The 22,582-nt window shown below is 35.0% G+C and overlaps 2 protein-coding genes across 2 annotated transcripts; one reads left to right on the top strand and one right to left on the bottom strand.

Moving 5' to 3' along the window:
* Positions 1 to 180: 180 nt before the first annotated feature.
* LOC128671067 (retinol dehydrogenase 13-like) lies at positions 181 to 1,972 on the bottom strand. Its single transcript, XM_053747192.2, has one exon. The coding sequence runs from the start codon at positions 1,970 to 1,972 to the stop codon at positions 998 to 1,000; it is 975 nt and encodes a 324-aa protein (XP_053603167.1). The 3' UTR covers positions 181 to 997.
* A 7,726-nt stretch (positions 1,973 to 9,698) lies between these two features.
* Positions 9,699 to 12,951, top strand: tap (target of Poxn). The gene is made up of 2 exons (XM_053746467.1): positions 9,699 to 9,805; positions 11,529 to 12,951. Exon 2 carries the CDS (start codon positions 11,536 to 11,538, stop codon positions 12,790 to 12,792), a length of 1,257 nt encoding a protein of 418 aa, XP_053602442.1. The 5' UTR covers positions 9,699 to 9,805; positions 11,529 to 11,535; the 3' UTR covers positions 12,793 to 12,951.
* The last annotated feature ends 9,631 nt before the right edge of the window (positions 12,952 to 22,582 follow it).

Raw genomic sequence — 22,582 nt, 5'->3', positions numbered from 1 at the left:
GATATGTAGAAGTCTATAGTTGAATTGTTGTGAGAACCTATTTACAAAATATTGACAAAAACTATGTTTCTATTGTGATTTTCAATTTTACTCGGCAAATATAATTTCGTTATGTAATAAAGCCTCTTTATACTTAATTTATGTATTATATATACATTTTTTAAAATTAATAACACTCAATGCAATTATATTATTTTATTTCTTAAGTATATGAATTTCACATTGTTTGCGTATACATATACTTTTAGGGACTGTAGGCCATCTTTTCATAGGGTTTCAAATACTATTGAAATACCAATGTATTATGCAATATGGTGCTCCATTGTTACAGTAAATATTGTTAAAATATTGTATCTGTGATTAAAATTTATATTTTTTTTCTTGTAATATAAAGTTTTTTTTTTATAATCTGAATTATTTTCAAGTCCTAACCTATTTCTTGTTGTTATACACAGACAGTTGTTATACCATAGATCAACACTTTTGGCGAACTCAGACAGATGCATACATTGCTTATTTTGTATGAAATTTTATTTATCGCAATGAAATGTAATGTATACAGAAGCAGTGGATAAATGTCCTGGCGATTTAATGTACTTTTGATAAATTTCGATTATAATGATTATATATATATCGATTATATTCGGCTGTTTTTCCAGTTTTTGCTCTCATTTGTACAGTGTAAAAAAGGTACACGACATATTTTTATATAAGTATTTATGTAAATATGGATTTCTTAGGAAACGTAATACTGATATATCTATTTAAGGGCCTGTTCCACTAGAATTTACATGCATTTCCTTAATCGCCCAATAAGTACGTCGTTTGTAGATTCTTGTCTACGAAAGTAAATCCACAAGTGCATAGCATAACCGCAGCGATGGAGTAGTGCCTTTAATAAGTATTCTTACTAGTACTTTTACATAGACCAGTTTAACTGTATCTAGCTTAGCTGCTTATAAAACACAGATTCCGTGCACGTAAATTGAAAATATATTTACGAAAGCCATTCCAGCATCTCTGAGTCAGATAATTTTACCATTCTCACTGAGTCATCCCATAGCTGTTTTGCTGTTTCACTGTTAGCGATGGCCGCGGAGTTTCTCACTACTTCACCGTTTCTAAACAGTTTCCCACTCACTTTCCCTGCCTCTTCGTCGACTGCTAAATAAATAGCAGTTTGAGCGCCTTCCCATGGACTTTTAAAAATGCTCAAAAATAAGAACTTAGCGAGTAAGCCCGCCACGCCGCCCAGACTGTAAAATATTCCCGTGCCGACGATTCCTGGATCAACGGTGTTGACCACGACTTTCGAAGAGCCTAATATCCTAGTTAATTCGCGGGAAAATAGCGCCGTGCATAATTTACTTGTGCCGTAATAATGTTTCTTTAATTGAAAGGATTCTTTGTCTGATTGCCTTGTAACGTTGTAATGTCCAAAGTAGTGCAGCATCGACGTCGTGTTGATAATTCGTGCCGGGTCTTCAGAAGTTCCAGTTTTTTTCATAAGTGGAAGGAGAAGTATGGTGAGCAAAAAGTGTCCATAGTAATTGACTTGCATAACTAAATTCATGCCGTCTTCAGTCAACTTCTCAGCAGCTTTGCCTATTCCTGCGTTGTTTACTAAGATATCCAATCTGCTTTCTGATTTGTTGATTTCTGCTGCAAAGCTTCTCACCGATTTCAAAGAGGCGAGGTCGAGGAGTAGGAATTTGACGTTATTGTTGGCAGTAGCAGCGATGATGGTCTTCTCAGCATGTAGCCCCTCCTCCACGAAGGGGCAGGCCACGACAACCCGCGCCCCCCTGGCCGCCAAGTCGGTCGCGATCTCCAGGCCCATGCCCGCTGTCCCGCCGGTTATCAATGCAGTCTTACCGTCGAGTCTTCTTTGTGAATCGCATTTGTGATATCTTTTTTTGTTACACACTAAAGCGACCAGTATTATCAAAATAATTATACTGAAACACCACATCTTCGCTTGTCGGCTCACACTTCTAAATGATTCGTAAAATGTAAAGTATACAGTTTTATATTTTCAGACAATGTCGCCGAAGTTTTTATCATGGATTTAGTAAGTACTTCGTTGTACGGAGTACCTACTAATTCCATGATTTTTACATATAGCTCGAATGTCATATTTGTAACAAACACCTATGTACATATATTTTAGGCTGGATTTAAAAAAGTCTAGGCCAAGATCTATCTTTGTCTTTCTACAAAAAATATAAGTTTAATGATTTCCTTTACTTTTTCTCTCGCTCCCGAAACAGAAATTAGGTATACCGCCAAAGGCCCTATAATATAAGTATATAGATGTAAATACTTATTTGGTTTAAGTATATAGAATTTCACCGTGTGGTTCCCACCCTAGAATAGGACAAATGCATATCCTCCCGTAAATATCGTATGAGGCGACTAAGGGATAAAAAGAGACAACCTTGATAGCTGATAGTCGACAATAGCATTGGCGAATAGCGTTGATGTCATTACGCTACTGGAATGGAGAGTTAATATTTAGTTAATAGTTAGGCTTACCTCTTCGCTAAAAATGTGTCTTTGAATAGGTACTAGCTTAGGTTACTAAACTAGGTGGATTCGGATTCTCAGCTAGACTAGTCCATTATTTGTCAATTTCTTGCCAGTTTGCCCTAGAAACAAGGATCTGTTGTTCAAGACTTTAACAAAAAACAACAAAGAAAAAGAAAGAACAGGAATGAACTATCGAGGATATAAAAAAACGTCTATGATATCCCTGCCGAAATTTGTCAATGAATTGTTTTACATGTGTGGTATCATAGTAACTAATTTGTTTTTTTATGTATGTAAAAAATTGTGTGAAAGATTTTAATAGAAAAGAATGTCAGGTAATTTTTTCCCGGTTTATTTTTTCTTTTTGTTGATCTATGGTTGATTTTAGTAAAATCATGCCAAATGTTTAAACATTGGCTTTTTTAAGCGGCCGGGCTTCAGAACATCACAGCCGTGAATATATTTTAGTGTGTAACTAGAGCAAATTCAGATAAAGAGAGGGAGAGGCTACAGGATGATAGAGAAAGAGAGAAACTATATAAAAATAATATAGGCGTCATTGCCTCAGGGTAGTGTACCTACTAAAAATAAAAATGCAGAACACATAACATCACTAATCTTTTACAATCAAACGTCACAACTATATGTTTGAAGAACTCGAATGTCAACTTAACCTTCTGATCTGTGAATAGTTATGTTCTTAGGTACTTCCTGTTTGACTTTGTCAATTCAGTTAATACTACTGCATAAACTGTTAACTAGCTATAAAAATATTAGATAAGTTGAGTATTATTTAGTAGGAGAGAAGTCGATCTAGTTCTGGGGGTAGAACTTTGAAAATCTTTATTCATAAGAAGCGGCCCGTCCCGGCTTCGCTCGGGTAAATAAAAATGTAGCCTATGTTACTCCTAAACGATTTGTTTTAGGTTCATTAGTTTTTAAGTTTATAAAAAGATTTTAGTAACGCAAATTCTCTTTGATAAAAAACATCCTAAATTTGTCGTGTCATACTTCTAAGGTGGCCAAATATATTTCCTCGCTTTGTCTCTATTGCCCCGCAGTAACGTTTAGTCTATAGTGTTGTGAATGTTTTCTTAATCTGTTGTGTTCAACATTTGTGATTAAGAATGTGGGAAGCGTTCTTATAACAAACATCGTACGAAAAAATATACCACGTTTCAATCAGCAAATCTTCTTAAAAAAACCGTTTAGGTATAGGTACTTTATATTATGTAAGTTGGTATAGTTAAAATATTTTTTCCGCTACATTATACCTAGTCCTTGTAGTTATTCTGTAGCTTTTTTAATGAAACATGAGTCTCGTGCAAATTTTTGAAAAGAAAACAATATTTTTACCATCGTCGAGTTTATTCGCCCGTGTCGCTGCTACAGGTGTAGTGAGTGCAAAATGCGCGTGCGGCTATCTTTGCACGCTAGTATTCAAATTTCGCTAGCAATTTATACCTTAATATTATTGAGGATATTTTATACATTTAACAAAATAATTCGTAGAGTATTATGATAAAATATAATCCCCAACAAAATGCAAATTGCACCCTCGAAGTGTGACAATTTTACCGATACGAAAACAAAAAAAAATGCTAATAAAAATGGCTAAACCTGTATGCCTGTATGCTTATCTGGTCACCCACTTCACCTTCAATGTAAACAGGGATTAGCATTATTATCAATTTTATTGTAGCCACGAATTTTATTTGTATGACTAACAATGCTGATATCTGGCAAAAATAGGCCAATTGTGCAAATAAAATGCGATTTTTTAATATATATTTTTATTTATATAATGATTACAATGTGGATGTAGTATTCCATGTATTGCACGTGTTTTGTATAAATTTTTTGTATGCGGACATAGCGCCAACCTTTGGGACGGGACGCCAGAATCGCGCGCGATTTTTTTTCGTACACGGTTGCGCATGTAAGTAATGACCGTACAGACGTGCGGTCATTACTTACATGCCTTATATAGGAAAATATACAAGTCTGCTTTAATGAAAATTTTATTAATAAAAAGGAATCTTTGCAAAAAAAAACACTTTGTTTTATATTTAGCTGTAACATGTTAAATGAAAAAAACAATATATTTCATAATTTTTTGGTATATTTACCTTACTCTGGTCATGTTGAATCCTGGAATGGATGTACCTCTATTTTTAACACATTACTTTGGTATTTTATATACAAATACTTTAACGATACACATACTACGAACAAAGAGATGGGACAGCCCACATTTTCGTTTACATATTTTATAAGTATAAATATAATATAAATTAAATAAACTATTGGCTTAGGTGTTAAAATTATCACATAAATATGCGATATTTGTTTCTTGTTTTGTGTAATACTGTTGCATACACATTTCTGTGGATACCTATTACTTACTCTGTGAAGTCCACAACATTGTATACTTCGCAATTCACTTAAAAACAGGTGATTGAACTTAACGTAAAACATTTTTAATATACTTATATTCCAAAAACTGAACTTAAATCGTCTTCATGTGCTTTCCTCTTTTTTTTCTAATGATGTTGATTATTGAAACTGTTTGTCATTTTTATTATTTTTAGAGGCCACATAACCGTTTTATTTTTAAATCCAAATAAAATCATAATCAACATGGTCATTATTAATGTTTGCACTGCAATATTGAATAGTCCTTTATGATAGAATCCGACGGTGTTATGTTTGAAATTAAATGCGCGCAAATACAAACAAATAATATTGCAAAAATAATGAAATCGCTATCTATCGCTAACAGCTGCGATGGAAAGGATTTTCTCACGATAAATCAAAATTCAAAACCTGTCATTCAAACAAAAATACTTCATTTACAATCTGTTCATATTTGCTCGCTCTCTTCCGATAGTAACATGATATTAACAGTATTATTATTTGTAAGTCGGTCATAGTACATGAAACTATTATTAATGAAAAGCAAAAAGCAATTTGAACATCGTTTGTTGTGTCTTGTCATAGTATTGTCAAGATAGTGTCAACGTAATTGATATGCGATCGCTCGACATTCGGCGCGTGAGCATTAGAAGGGATTTGGTGCTCAAAATCAATGCACGTTTAAAAGCAATATTTTTCTGATGTGAAAATCATCTTATATTATGAATAGACCACAATATTAATATATTTTAAAATGTTAAAATAGAAAACAGGTCTAATAATGCCTATTTTAAGGCAGTTTTCTAGATTCTATTTAATCAGTAATCACAGTATCAACCAAAACCTACATTTAACAAAATTTATTTCGTTAAGACATTTTATTTTTAATTAAACGAGTGATTTTAATAGTTTATGCCAACTAGGTATACTGTTGGAGATTGATAGATGTTTTTTACCCGCGACAAGCACTCTGTCCCCTGCACCCTTTAGAGGCAACCGTTTAGTTTTCTATAAAAGAGTTGCACCGTCATTATTTACAACCCTTTGGATAAGCCCTTAACAACAAAACTTTTAACATTTTAAAAGCGCGACCCACAATGGGTTGATGCATTGATTTTTTTTGACCCGCGGATTACGATGCAAGCTTCAGTAAATGTTTTAATATTTAAAAGATTAACGTCATGTTACTGTATTCGAGTGTACGTAAATATTTTTGGAATTATTTGTTTTCTATTAGTAAAAAATATTAAGTTTAAAATTAGTTGTTGCTGTACGCAACACAAATACTGGGACATTAATGTCGGCTTTGTGTCTTTTCTCCTTACTAGAGTCCTGATTATTATGATATTTCGTCAGAATTATTTAATAATAAATATACTTAGTATACTTTTTGTGGTTTTCCAGGCACGCATAGATATTAGCAACTATTTTCAAATCATGTACTCAGATGTATGATTTCGACGTTAGACTTTGCTACTAAATGACACTAGTACCAGTTGTAATACACAGTACCTAACTACAAAAAATAATAAACGCGGTATATTATTGCGAAATTGTGTTTTACTTATAGAGACTAAAACATCGTTTTATTTTCACTTTGCCATGGAATTAGTTGTATTACAATTATTAGTAATAACGTAATAATAATTAAGGATTTAATTAGGAATATTTTTTTGAAATATAAGTCCTTCTTAACCAGCAGGCTCGAGGACATATATAGATAGCATAATAGAGTTGATAAGCTTGAAACAAGCAAGTAATTAACGCCATTCATTCAGCTTGGGTTAAGTCCGCAGAATTATGCTCGGTGGCGAACGGGTTGGATGTTTGGTCCACGCGAGGGGCGCGCACGCAAGGCTGTGGGTAGGGTTGGGATAATTCTCGATATGTATAAAATAAATTAATAACGTTGTCGTATTCGTATTATGAAATATTCTATAGTTATAAAATTGAATACCGCATTAGATTTCCTTTCACTTCTGTACTCGGGGTTCTTTACAACCCTTATACTCCTCTTTACCTCAAAGAACGTTTCAATTTTCTCAGTGAGGTCAATAATCGCGAGGTATGACATAGCGTTAACTCCTTTCGCCTAGTTATTCCTATTCACGTGTACCAGTTCTATTCCCACTCCTTTACTGTCCAGGCTGCTCGTTTGTGGAATGCATTGCCGGCTGAAATTCGCAACGCCCAAATCTTGTCATCTTTTAGGAAGCAAGTAAAGTATTAGTGTTCTTTAATCTATTATATATATATTCATTGTTCTATAACAACAACATTTACGCTTGTCTGTAAGTTTATATATTTCTTCTATATCTTTTTATTTTAATACTTTTTTTGTCTAATTATTTAATACTGTTAAGTTTACTGCACCCTCTTAGTTTACTTGTGTCTCTTTCCTTCCAAAGGTTGGCTGGAAGAAATTGCATTAGCGATAAGTTCGCCTTTACACTCATTATGTTTGAATATCTTGTTGTAACTGTACTCCTTTGTGAATGGTGCAATAAAGAGTTTATCTATCTAGATTTTACAATTTCCGCGTATATCTATAAAGTAAAAAACTGTTAATCTGATTAATATCACCGCATCATATGAAATATGTAGTATATGCATGCATATAGAATTTTTAACAAGAGGTAAAAATAACGCAAGGAGGGAGCTACATAATTGGCCTTGGCGGTAAGGTGCGGGACTACACATCTCACGGAAGTAGGTTTGGTATTAAAAGCGGTGTATAATATTGTTAATGTTTTATATTTAAGGTTTTAATAATGAATAGAACAATGTTAAGAAACAGTTTCTATTGTGTTTTAGCTAACAAAAAAGCTGAAAATATAAATTCACTCGATATCGACGGACATCACTAGGGCTCTCCCTTAGAACAGCACACACGCGGAGCACATTATAATGCATTCATGGGCTCTCGAGCGTGTCGACGGCAAAGTAACTAAACCTACCCCCCCAGTTTTATTTATTATTTTAAACTGCAGTCATAATTTTCAGATTTGAGCGGGGTTGGCCGAGACGCGCTGTGTCGGGGGTGACACCTGTTTACATTTGTATGTTCAGATAAATTTATTGGAGTTACACTCTCGTTAATAAAAAACAAGTTTTTCTGCTAACAGGAAAATTTCTAAAAAAACAAAGAATGTTATGTAGCATAGCGGTATATGCTTATAGTTATAATTTTTAAAATATTGGGTACTTAATTAATAATAGTTACACAAGAAAGCTCACTTACACTTATTTCGTCTCAAAATGTAAAATCTTCTTCTTTGCGTATCGGCGGTCTCCAACGATAGTACCATGTTTTTTTTTTCACAATAGAGCTCCAAATATTTTCCTAGAGAAACAGTAACCCGTTTGCTGCTACCATGACGGCATTTGTCAACATTTCATAAAAATCGCTATTGATCCGTGACGGAGCATTAAGTATTAAATGGTCGTATTGTATGTTTATTTGTCACTCGATCAACCGGAAAGGACGCGTGACGAACCTGACGAATTGAGCGCCAGTCATAAATTAGAATCCATAAAGCATTACATTGGAATTCTTGATTCGCGAACGCATTACTCCATGTTTAAAAAATAAAAACATTTTCATATTAAATACGTTTATTACGATTCAATTTAATATTAAATTCGTAACAAGTAATTTAAGTAGATGGTCCGCGTTCTTTTAACTTTATTTTGAAATTTTCTGGAGAGCTTCGTAGACCTCCTAGCTGCAGACCTCCTAGCTGCAAACACATCGATTATCATATAAGTATATCGAATTAGACTAAAATTTCAGTACTTTGATCTATTTAATAGTATTAAGTATCCTCGAATAGACAAGTTAGAATTATGCGGTTTGAGTAACTACACAATCTAACTTTTCCATCTATTGAATTCTTTATTTTTAGTATGTATGTGTATTTAATGCGCATTTAAAAAAAACATAAATTACTATTTAAGAAGATTTAGTTCAGAACAAAATTAATACCCGACAGGTGGCGTGTGGTTCCACCCTTGAGTAGGAGCACTCCATATCCTCCCGTGGATGTCGCACATAGCCTAGCCTAGTCGGCACATAGACAGCAACAGCATTCCCAAAGCGGTTTGTCGTCAGGCAGGCGCCCGTTTATAATTACAACCAAATTTTCAAAATTTTATGGTTATTTTTTACGCTGACCTTAGGCTTCGCAAACTGGAATATGCGAAAACAGTGGATGAAGTCAGGACAGACTCTACGTGGAATCTATGTGAGTGTAATGAGTAATGACCCAAAAAGCTGGTACCCTTTATTTTTGTACATTCTGTGCGTGTCTGATCAAATATTTATAAAATTTATTGCATGTCGATACTGACAAAGGGTTGGCAATAAAAAACGGCAGTTTGCAGGACCTATTAAACTGTAACAGATCGCACCACCAGTGCTGGAAATGCATTTTACGACTTTTATTGTTACTAATTTTTAATACAACAATCTTCTATCAAAAAAAGGCAAAGATTTTGCATTTTAATAGTCTTAATAAATTAGGTAGATACCTAAGTTTTTGCCTAAACAAATGACCAAGTACTCATACTTATTATTTCTTTTGCTCCGCAACTGAAAACATTTTCAGAAATAATTCAGTATGATTTATAAAATAAAAAAGTAGTCTTTTCCAAAATCAACCACTTAAAACTATGAAGTAGCAGTGGGCGTGTCTTGCGCCCTAGGGGAACCGTCCTTATAACCAGGAGGCGAGCGGGCGCAGCCCACAGTGCGGCGTGCGCAGGCGCGGACCTGCAGTCATGACGGGCCACAGTTAGGAGAGTGCTGGTCAGAGTAGTGTAGTGATTCATTAGTTTAAGGAGTTTCAGGAAGTTTTTTGAGGTAAGTCGAGGAAAGTATTTTTTAATTTTTTAACCGTAGCTGCTAGGCTGGACGTGGATTGCGCTCTCATGCAGTACTGGACTCGCATCCACCTAGCTAAGGACACCAAGTGCTCTCGTAATTTTAATATAGATGTACTAACATAGTTTGTAAGACACTCTGTTACTAACACTATATAGGTTTTTAAACCTGAAATAAATGATTTTTATTTTATTTATTTATTTAATTATGAATGCGAAGTCTGTCACGCTTTCACGGCTACACTGCTGGGCAGATTTTCGATTAGAGAACCTAGGCAAACATAGACTACGAAAAGAACTACCGGTTACAGCTAATAAAATATTTTAATAGTTAGGTACAGTGTCACGTCTTTCATCTTTATGGGGTAGGCAGAAAAAATTCAGACATAAAACTAATGGATGTTTTTGGATGTATAACACTAGTACTGTTTGTGATTAATGATGATTATGAAAATAACACCAAACAGGTTCATAAATTCATTATTTCATTTAAAATTATGCTTAAACAAAGTCACAACTTTGTTTAAATGTCTAAGTATAAAATAAATGGCTGAACCATAGATAAAAGAAAGAACGCACATAGCTATCAACATTATGGATTAAAATATCTTCAAATAAAAGAAACTTCTATGATGACACGGACAGACATACAAATACACAGAGCCCTCCTTCTATCGTCGGGGGTTAAAATGTGTTATAACAGTTTTAAAGTAGTTCTCGTTTTATAAGTTTGAGCGATTGACATACTTAGATGTAAGACAGGAAATGAAATCAATTGGATACAATGTTAATGGTGATTAAAGTATAATATCTGCGATGTCGTGTGCCGCGTGTTGGTCGCGTGCCGCCAACAGGTGTCCGCGGCGCCGCCGCCGCGCCTAACAAGTGTGCGATTTATCAAACTCTATCAACTAGCTAACTGGAGTTAATTTGGATACTATTCTAATTTCTAACATTCATACTTACTAATGCACAAGATTTTGCCCGCGGCTTCGCCCGCGTGAATTTTCCACGGGATCATTAACTTTTTCCGGTATGAAAGATAAGAAGTTTGTTCGAAGATCGCGAGTTATATTACTAAGTTTATTCGGTTTATTTTTACTACTTCGATATTTCGCAGATATCCATTTCACATATGTAGCCAGGCACGTCATCCCTCTTCTTTCAGAAGTATACCTAGTATATGACGAAGATTCTGCCTCTGAGTTGTATATATAATACATAGTACGCGCGTTATCTCAAGCTTACAGGCATCGATGTTATAACAACCCTCAACCGCACGTCAAACTTTACGAGCAAGAACAACGGACAATCCCATTCGATCAATCGGAAATAAAATCACAACCCCTCTAAATAGACCGGAAGTAGGAAGTGATAAAGTTCAACTGACTTCTGTCTGCGTCACGCGAGGTCTCCCGGTCACCTGTCACGGTTGGACACGGTAATTGTGCCAAACCAAACAGTGGGGCTTGTCCGAACTTGTCTAGCCATCTGGTGTAACAATTAACTTTTGGCTTTAGTGAAAAAGTTAAAATATTCTTACCTACCTATTCATGTACATTAGGCTATGCTTAGGTACATAGCAAAATTATCACATTAAAATAGAAGATCGAATAAGACCTAAAGAAGATTGGAAAATGTATTAGTGATTCTAACATTAAGAAATGATGATATAAATAGATAAATGTTTCTATTTTTTTCAGGTACAAAATGTTCAATACAAGTTTCGAAGACTACTGCGATTTTAATGACAGCATCTGCAGCAATGATTCCGGCATCGAAAGGTCCTACGCAGACTCCCTCGCTACGCCGACGTCAGTCAACAGCACTCCCTTGAAACCAACTGGTCTAGGAGCAAATTTCGTATCTGACAAATCCCATGTAAGGAGAAAACTATTTTCCGATAGCTATGAATTTCCCTTCGAAGATCCCATGGATATCAAAGAATTCGAAAATAACTTGCAAGGTGTAGATAATACTTCAACTCCTATTAAATCCAAGAAAAGAGAAGCCAAGGATCCTAATAAGCCGAAGAGAAAATACGCCAATGGAAAGAACAGAGTAACGAGATGCAAGAGCCCGACACAAATTATGAAGATAAAAAGGAACAGAAGAATGAAGGCCAATGACCGAGAGAGAAATAGAATGCATATGTTGAACGAGGCTCTGGATAGATTAAGATGTGTGCTGCCCACGTTCCCTGAAGATACTAAGCTGACAAAAATAGAGACCCTAAGATTTGCACATAATTATATTTTTGCATTAAGCCAAACTTTAGAATCGTTAGATAATATCAACTCCGGAAACACACCAACCGGGGTATCACAAAATTATGAGAAAATACAAAATTATTCTATTGCTGGTGAAAAAACAACCAAGGATGCCTTTAGAGACATCTTTCTCATTCCAAATAAAACTGAAGAGTACAACAGTGATGGAAGCTATCGTAATTTCCAAGGCTTCAGCCGACCGTTTCCGAACGGGTCAAATTTTATGCAGACTTCAGAGGGAGTGCTGATCAACGTCGGGAATGTCACCGTGTCCGTCAATAACAAAGGTGGAAATTGTATCACTTCTACTACTGGCACTGGATTTTTCACCAACCCGTCGAGTTTCGGAGACGAATCACTTCAACAGCATTATAACAACCAGAGGCCCTTCCCAACAGATGGCAACTATAGTGATATAGTATATGCTCAGAATAGTTCCGAAGAATATTTTAATCAGAAAAATTATGAAATCTTTAGGAATGCCTTTGACAATGCTAAAAATAAAAGAGCTCCTAAGACTGAAAATGAGTTTACCAATTCTTACGATAGTTATACAAATAATTTTTATGGCTATAACGAGAGGCATTATTTTAATGGTGAAAATTTATATCATCAGAATAATTCTTATTACAACGACCAAAGGTGTTATAGAAACTTTTATAATAGAGCACATAGTGTAGTTAATGCTCAAATTTGAATAACATTGTATTAATGTGAGGTAAAACTAGTCATTTTATATAATATTTACAATAAATTTAAATTTAGTGTAATTTTTTTTTTCAAAAAAGACAATAACATGTAAGACGGTGTTGTAAAGAATGTAAGTAATATCAGAAGTTAAATATACCAAAGTTTAAGCTAGTCATATATTTGTATTTTTTTAAATAAAGATTTGTAAGAAAATATTTACATGCCTCTTGTTTTTTTTACCTACGGTCTGGCAAATTTGAATATGGATTTCATTTATACTTACTGCATCACTGGCACATCAGCAAGCATTTGTTAACGAGAGTCTGACTCCAATTAAACGTACATGTTAAAGCACACTTGATTTGTTGTAATAATAAGAGCAAAATCATGAATATAAATCAAATACGAACAATGGTTGCTAAATAGCGAAAAGTTGTGAATGAGGCGCCCCTATTCTTTGGTTCTTTTCAATTCGCCCTCGAAATATTTTAACGATTTTGGCTCTTATCCCTAGAGCATAGAAACTGGGTTATGATTGTAGTAAAATAGGGGCACCCGTTGGATCGAGTTACGGACACTAATGTTTGCATTGGAAATTCGTAACGGTCTATTTTGTTAAATGTCTATGTTATGTGTAGCATAGTCTTCATTTTTATGCAATTACGAATAAATAATTAGTAGTTTGAAGTGCAGGAAATCGTGGAGATGTTCTATCCTACTGTTATAATCATAACGATTAGATAATAATCGAGGTCTAAAATAAAAACTACAATTGTTGGAAAACGCGTATTCTTAAACAACGTACCTACATTTTCACTAATTGATAACTTTATAAATAAATAAAAAAATAAAAATATCTTTATTCACTCCACATCAAAATTGACGTGGATACAAATAGAAATCAAAATCTTAATACTAGTTAAGTTTAAGTAACATTGAAGGAGATAAGTTCTAGGGTTTTAAGATAATACGAGTAATAATACCATATAAAATAATCAATTTAGATGTGGAGATCTGGTGCCAACACTAGGCGTCAAAAACACCTGTATAGCAGGTCACCAGGTCCCCCCCACGGAATATGGCACATAGGTATTAAATCTACGAAATGGTACAATAATTAAAAACAGGTTTTGCGTGATAACCCCTGCATTCAGCCCTACGACGTTAGGTCTTGGCATCAGTAAGATCGGTATTACTACTGAATGCAGAAGCCAGACATTATACACAAGGCTATGCTATGTACATACTTATAACTATATTTGAATAATAAAAATTCTTTAACACTTAGATTCCAAGAGAAATCGTCGAAAGTAAGGAGTAGTCAAACTAAAGGGTGAAGCATATTCTCTGTTTCTTCATAAGAACAATGTAGAAGCCAGTTCGTAACAATTTTTTTGCATGAAAATTTGGTCAGTGCGACAATAGAAAGTTTAGCATTGAGATTTTTGTATAGAAAATGCCCTATAAAGCCAAAGAATCGATTGGAAAACATAGTATTATATTTTGGAAAAGAGAGTTTAAGTCTGTTGTTACGGCCCAAAATATCAGGATGATAAGTTAATGTTGAGTGAAACTTCAAAACAGTGCTTAAAATAAAAAGTTGTCTCACGGTAAGTACCTGCCATTCATTATATAGGTCAGATGTTGGGTATCGAAAAGGTTTAAATGCACTTACTTTGAGGACTGCTCTTTGAGCTCTTTCGAGTGTTATAAGATTAGTGACAGCAGCTCCGCCCCAAGAGGTTATGCAGTATGTGATAATGGATTGGCATAGAGCCTTATAGGTCATTTTTAGAACTTTCATATCAGCTACAGGGCGAAGTAGTTTAAAAATATATATCAATTTTCTCACTCGAGAGGATAGTAGTGAAATATGTTGTTGAAAGGTCATATTAGAGTCAATTGTAACACCTAAGTATTTAACCGTGGTCACTCTCTCCAAAGCTGGGCAACCACAAGCTAAGGACTCGCAAAGTGGGGACGAGAAGTTATGTGAAAATATCTTATGAGTGCCTGTACTCGGGAGATTAATATTTCTCATACTATAGATCATGTATGATGACTTAGTGGTGTTAAGTGTTAGAATGTTCTCTGCAAGCCATTGATTAACTCTATTTAAGCCTAACTGTGCGGATTTAAATACTTCGGGCCAACTATCTCCAATGAAGACAAGTGCAGTGTCATCAGCAAATGACAGTACGTTACCATTCACAAGCTTAAGGTTTGTAAGGTCATTTATGTATACTAAAAAAAGGCTAGGGCCCAATATGCTGCCCTGCGGGACACCAAAATGTACGGGACAATCAGCACTGACATGGGGACCAATTTTGACAAGTTGATTACGGTCGGTAAGGTAGCTACGAAATAGATTGAGTTGAGTACCACGAACACCCAAGGCTTCTAATTTCGATAAAAGACGTGGTATCGAGACTGAATCAAAAGCCTTGGCGAAGTCTAGGTAGACAGTGAGGCATTTTTGACCCGAGTCCAAAGCATCAGTAATAAGAGAGGTTAAAGTATCGACCGCTTGGGAAGTTGATCGGCCCGTGCGAAAGCCAAATTGATTCTCGGATAATAGATTATTTTTCTCGAGATAATGAATGAGACGTTTATTTAGAATGCGTTCTAGAATTTTTGAAAGTGCGGGTAGTATGGAGATGGGACGGTAGTTTTCCATTTGATCTTTTTTGCCTGCTTTATGTATAGGATAAACTAGTGCAGTTTTAAAAACATTGGGAAAGACACCGTGTTCTATAGAAAGATTGCATATGTGTACAATTGCAGGAGTTAGCTTACTTTTGTGTTTTTTGATAAGAGAAGAAGGAATATTGTCCCATCCCATCGCAGTGTCATCTTTCAAGGAGTCAATCAATTTCATAATCTCATCTTCGTCTGTATAATTGATAACAAGGGATTTAGTCCATATTGGTAGAGTAGTTGAGGGGCTAGTAGGGAGAGGAGGAGGGATCTTTTTAGCTAAAGTTTCACCGACACCCGAGAAGTATGAATTTATTTTGTTGACTGATTTAAGAGGAGGAGTACCTATTTCTAGAAGTTCTTCAGAGCTCGAATGAGGTTTATGTGAGTTAGTTATCATCCTGATGGATTCCCATATCTTTTTAGGGTTTTTGCCTGCATTGATTAGTAATTGTTTTTCATGTAGGTGTTTTAGTTTTTTTAGCAGAGTTGTCAAAAAGTTGCGGTATCTCTTATAGGTGGTCAAAAGTATGTTATTACTTGGGTTACGTTTTAATTTTTTATGTAATTTGTCCCTATTACGCATACAGCGCAAAAGTCCCGGTGTGATCCATGGCTTGATTATACTTTTACGTTTAGAGGGTGTTACAAGTTTGGAATTTTTGTCTATGCAATTGGTTAATGAGTTAACTAAGGAGGTGGCAGCAAATTCAGTGTCGTTGGAAGTAAGAATAGGGGTGAGGTCAAGGTTTTCAATGTCACGGGAGAGGGAAGCATAATCAGTCACTAGTTTAGTAACAGGTCTGGTGATGGGTTTGTGATTAGTTGATAGGGCTAACATAATAGGAGCGTGGTCTGTAATGAATGTGTCAAGAACCATAGCTGTAGAAGGCCTTTTGGATTTCACAATGAGGTGGTCTAGACAGGTTAGAGTTGGGACGCGAGTAGGAAAATTATGAGCCGGCAGAAGTTCATGATATGCAAGTAGTTCAAGGTAGTTCGGGCAACGCTCATCAAGATGTTCTTCTATGATATCAATGTTAATATCTCCGACTAAAGCAATATTTTGAAAATTTGAGTGTTTCGAGATTAGTGAGTTAAGAGAGTCGAGAAAATTGGATATACTCTTGTAAGATGGTGAACGATAGATTGCAATAATTAAGGTATGATTGCTAATTTTTATAAGAATACAATTTGCATCTGAGAAGGATGGGGTTTCGACTAAAATATTACTCAAAGTTTGTTTCACATAGACTACAACTCCCTCATTTTGATTATTATTGTTGGTGCTAATATAAGAAAGGTATCCATTTAAATGAGGAATATGAGGATTAACTGCTAGCCAGCATTCAGTAAGAACAATGAAGTCCAAATCGTAACCAATTCTAGCCAATAGCACTTCCAGCTGGGGAAGATTAGCAGATACGCTGCGTATATTTTGGGACAAAATAGTCAGTTTATGATTATATTTAGAGAGAATGTTAGATACCGATTCGGGTTTACAATTAAAGGACTCTGAATTTTTGACAGAATCAATATTATTAAGTACTTGTATTACAGAATCGAATTTTGAAAGATATAAGTCAATAGGGGTAAGACTGTGGTAATGTGTAAGAATGGTACAAAACAGGGGAGTTGGCACATTATAAATTTTATTTTAGTGGGCAGATAAGTAAGTAGAGAATTGACAAAGTGGAATAACTTATAGGTAGGGATAAAAATAATGTAGTTAAAGAAATTGCTCAATGCAGGAATATAGACCAAAAAGAGACTTATAAGTAAGTGAAGGTAGTTTAGTAACAGATCAGTAATAACACCAAAAAACTGTAGTAAAATCTTCAAATAAGGAACATTGACCGCTGGATCCGAAGATAGTCATGTAGGAAGATTTATCTTATCTAGGTCGGACTCACACTCAATGCGATATATCGGTCCATTTTCCCTTTGACGGAGATAAACCTTTCCATAGCTCGTCCAACAATATGAGAATCTATTGGCAGCCGCGTAATTTCTAGCTAGGTAGTAAAGTTTTTTCGTTTTGGGAGTCAAAAATTCTGAGACATAAACTGGAGATTGAGGGCCTCCAATACCTAAGGAGCTTGAGTTAAACTTAGTCGTGCCTTTGTTGAAAGTTCTAGCAGCCTTGACTACGTTATTCTTAATAATGACACTATTAAATTCCACGACTAGGGGCTTACGAACACCCGGTTTAGCGCCCGACCTATAAACATCCCTAATGTCAGATGTTTGGATGGGAACAGAGAGGGCAGAGCCGGCATTTTTTATCATTTCAACAAGATGATCTTTTGTTTCCTTGTCTGATTGGGGAACATTCCTCAGCTCGATAGAAGAGACTTTAAGGTTACGTTCTAGGGTTTCCACTTTGGCTTCTAGAGTTTGTATATACTCGCGATCCCTCCTCCTTTCGGCTTCAAGAGAGATAATTTTTTGGGACATGTGAAACTAGGAATACCTAGTTTCTAAATTGTTTTAGTAGTAAAAATAATATCTATATAATCAATTATAAGGTCTATTCATCTGACCATTTCCCCGGTTGCCTATTCAGTCGAGCACATACTCTTCTTTCTTTTTTTTCTTCATATTATTATTTTATCTATGTTTTTCTTCTTCACGTCCCACAGTCACTTTAGCTGACTTGGCGGCATGGCATATTTAATGTCAAACAATCGGTACGCATACCTATTTCGATAACATCAAGCTAGAACACTATTTGGATATGCTCCTTTTGTCAGGATCAGGATGAAGCGACATAGATATTTGTTCACTTCGTGATTTGCAGGTATACCTAGATACGAAGATGTAGTCGACTCTCACTATCTGGATGAAGGCTGCCGCGAATGATTTATTTCCTTCCACTATACATTCAGCGCAGCATTGACGTGTTTCTTCCGACGCGCAACACACAAAACAAATAGTGTACAATTCTACATCAATGAGTAAAGAAATCTTTTCCACAGGACCTACCGGTGACCGAATGTATGCATTGCGTCTGTGTAAGTTTTGTGATTTATCCCACACGTACCTATTCATTTAACGGAGATAGTCTTATAAAAAACAATTTTAAAAAGTTTTCTTATTTACACCAGTTTTAACACAGCTGTAACCTCTGGCAAGTTTAGTAAACATTAAACAAGTAATGAAATGTATCATCAATCTACCCCAAATCACGTGTTACAACCGCGGTGGCAAATCCCTAATCCCTAATATTTGAACCCTTATGTACAGAAATCCAATTAGACTGAGAGATGCTTATGGCAAGGATTCAATACTACCACATATAAATACACTTATTAGAAAGGTACCTATTTACTTTTATTGCTCACTAACTTACTCACGGCTTCGCTCGTATCCTTTGGGATTGTTTAATTTCTAGGGTCAACGTTTCTTGAGGAAATGAGTGAGACACTTGGGCATACCGACAAGTGACTGGTAGTACACGAAGTGGCGCGTAGTGAAATAAAATTGCAATATAATGAAAAAATTGACAATTAACAAAAGCAATGAACCTGTTCTACTGCAAATTAATCTCAATGTTGCCTTCGTTTAGTAAGCATCGTGAATTTATGCTATAAAGACTCTGTAGTCTACCTATATTATCCTGATATACAGCATAAACTTAGTGCACAGGTACTTAAGTTATGTTCTTACATATGAAGTGGTAAGATACAGTACCTTGGGTAGATCATACATCAACATATCCAAAAACTAAACTGAGTCCCATTACACTGCTTGAATTAATGGAAGTCGATGCCAAGTAGAATCTTTATAAAGTCCTCCTCACCTTTTATGGAAGTCGATTAAAAAGTAGTCGTGTAACCATGTTTATATTACCTTGAATCTTCGCATAAAAGAGCTACAAATTAGGTACCATATCTTACCATTTCATATGAATTTTGTAACATATTGTATAATAAATAATAGGCGTTTTGTTAACAGTTTCGCACATGATCTATCTACATTATTATTTAACCTATCAGTTTCAAATAATACAGCGTATAGAAAATTTTTTTGGCATGATACTACTAGCTTGATAATACGAGTGGCCTGACCCTACAAAACGATAGCCTCAGGTCACACAACAGTAGGTTCCTATTTTATTATAAAAAAAATTAAACCCCTTTAAACTAATCAAATACATCGTCATGTTATATCAAATGTCCAGAGCAACCTCGGGCTAATTGTGTTGTCTGTCTGTTTGTTCTTGTTTAATATTCATCTGTTCAGAGCGGGGCCGCGGGTAGCAGCGTGTTTATTTAGTCCGCTAAGTCAATATTACGGTTTGTTTAAGTTTTTTAAAGTGGTCCAATATCGCCATTGTATTGTGGGCTTTACTTGGCTTACTTGTGGGGGAAATAGTTGTAAATTTTACCAATGAAACTATATTTTCTATTATTTTTAGCGCTCTTTCCTTTTCTAAAAACGGTTTACGGTTTCATTTAAATGACTACGAACGTGAATACGTATAAGATTTTGTAAGTGCGATATTGCAATAATACATTCATAGCCATCCGAAACCATTACAATAAATGGGTCTAATAAAATCGATTCTGTCATTCTCTGCTTAATGCCAAAAGATGAATCGGCAGGACCACAAATTGGCTGACATAAATTATATTTACTTAACATTTTGGGAGATGCAGCAAAGTGAACCTAACGCCATTCGCATTAACACATTGATTTAAGTACTACCATAGTTCGAGCTTCTATAAACTTTCTGATGGAGGTTGATATTAGTACGGTTTGGGGATCTCTCTATATTTGCTACTAAAATAAGGGTGCCAGAGGATTTCTGATTTGACAATGTACAAATATTATAAATATTTATATTCCTTGGTGAAGAATATTATTTGGTTGTTTCTTAATTTGATCAATATATAAAGTGCACGTTTGTCACATGCTACGTATATAAAGAATAATATTATAATACAAAGAATATAATTTTACTCATGACATTAAAATTTCAAAAGTAAAAACTGCGGTATTACCCATGTACTACTTAATACTACAAAAGTGCAGTCATTGCTTTTTATACACCTAGACGTCTTTCATAAAACCTGTATCGAAATATTTTAAATAATATAAATGTTATTGAAATTACACTGTAGTTATATATTGGTACAATATTTAATCACAAAATAAACCTTAACGCTAATCTCCAAAGGGTCTGAAGTTAGAGTTATGTTATGTAGGGTGGCGTTTAGAAAATTGTTATAACATTTGGTACTTTGTAGAGTCCCTTCGCCTCTTGAAGTTGATTGAAAACCAACGGAAGCTTTGTGTGTTTGTTTGTAAAGATAATAGTACTGACGTCATTGAAGTTAAGAGCGCATCTGCACATCCACCTAGTTAAAATTTGCTACAATAGCTTGTTATTACAATTGACCAATTACGTAACCACACGTATGTATAAAATTAAATTCAGCTTGAAGTCAGCGTTGGTCTCATCTTCTTTCTTTCTATTATTAATACTACTTTCTAACTCTATAAATAAATAGTTTACTTTTGTCGAAGACTATTTTCCGCAGATAGGCTTCTTGATAAAATAACCTTTGTACGTAGAAAAAGAAGAACGGTGGTTTGCTGAACAACCACTACTAATCACAATAACTTCATGATGGTTTGTTTATACAAGTCCGATTAGTGGCAGATTGGTGTCAGATTGGTGACGGCGTGCGGCGGCGTGTGCCGGTAAGTGTGAACACGTGGCTGGCGAGCGCACGTCGCGTGTCAACGCTTGTCCACGTGTGATCGAAACGCCTCACCCGGGGTGTTAATTAAGACACGAAATGCCTCTTCAACTGTGTTATTTTGTAAAGATAACAAAATTAGTCATCGACCCGCACTGCTTTTGCTCGTATGTACATTATCTTATAGGAAAAGATCCTTTCATGGCAAAGCGAACGATTATTATTTTATGTATTAGGTAGGTAGTTATTTTTCAGTACGTTTTGTGCGAATAAAGGTATTTTTGAAAAACCAGTCTGTCATCACTATATGTATAGGTGTGTTATTCAGAATGTTGTGTTTAGTATAGTCGTACGTTGTTCACGTACGCACGCATGAGTCACGAACATATATAAGTATATTTCAGTAATAAGAATAGATCGGTCTAATTTATTCATCTTTATGATGACAATACAATACAGAGATATTTTCACACGCTCGTATTATCTAAATTAACCCTATAATAACTACTACTTATAATGCCTTTTTAAATATTGTGTAATTGTTAACAATATCCCACTTGAAGTCGGGCGTGTCATTTTTAGTGGCTTGTAGTGTATTTAGAATGTAATTCAATGTTTTTTGTGGTTCCTAATTCTGGTATTGAACTTTAAAAGGAAATTCACATGGGTTTTTTTATGAGATATGGGTATCGTGTGGAATTACCTAAGTATTGTTACTAATATCAATGGATTGACGTTCATCCACAATGCGTACGCGCGTGATAACTATTTGCCTATTTTGCATACAATCATCATATGTACATACAAATAACAACTAACACACACATCTAAGTTTTATTTATTTATTATATTTAAGTATGTTTTTAAGAAATAATAAAAGAAATTTGAAACATACATATCTACGAAGACATATAGGTATACTTATTCAATTGCGTTCCGTGGCTAGGTCGCCATGCGGCAGGCGTGTGAGTTAAACAAGCGTTAATTGTAGACTGATTTATTGGGGTCCCAACACACTACATATACACTAACATACTTATTACTACGTCTTACACTACACTACACAATATAATCATCTAAGGTGTTAGAATCAAAATACTTTATCTATACTATTATTGTAAAGTGGTACTTAAGCGTTTGTGAGTTTGTATGTTTGAACCCGTCTCAAACATACAAACTCACAAACACTTACTACTTTATAATAATCTCCGAAACTACCGAACCGATTTCAAAAATTCTTTCACTATCAGAAAGTACATTATCCAAGATTGCTATAGGCTACATTTTATCTCAAAATTCCCACGGGAGCGAAGCCCCGGGAAACATCTAATGTTTCATAATTTGCATCAATTATAGATTATATTGAGAATAAGTATTCTCAAATCCGTGATA

The sequence above is a fragment of the Plodia interpunctella genome, chromosome 6 (genome assembly GCF_027563975.2).
Source record: "Plodia interpunctella isolate USDA-ARS_2022_Savannah chromosome 6, ilPloInte3.2, whole genome shotgun sequence".
NCBI classification, from domain to species: Eukaryota; Metazoa; Arthropoda; class Insecta; order Lepidoptera; family Pyralidae; genus Plodia; species Plodia interpunctella.
This window is presented reverse-complemented; position numbering and strand designations above follow the sequence as displayed.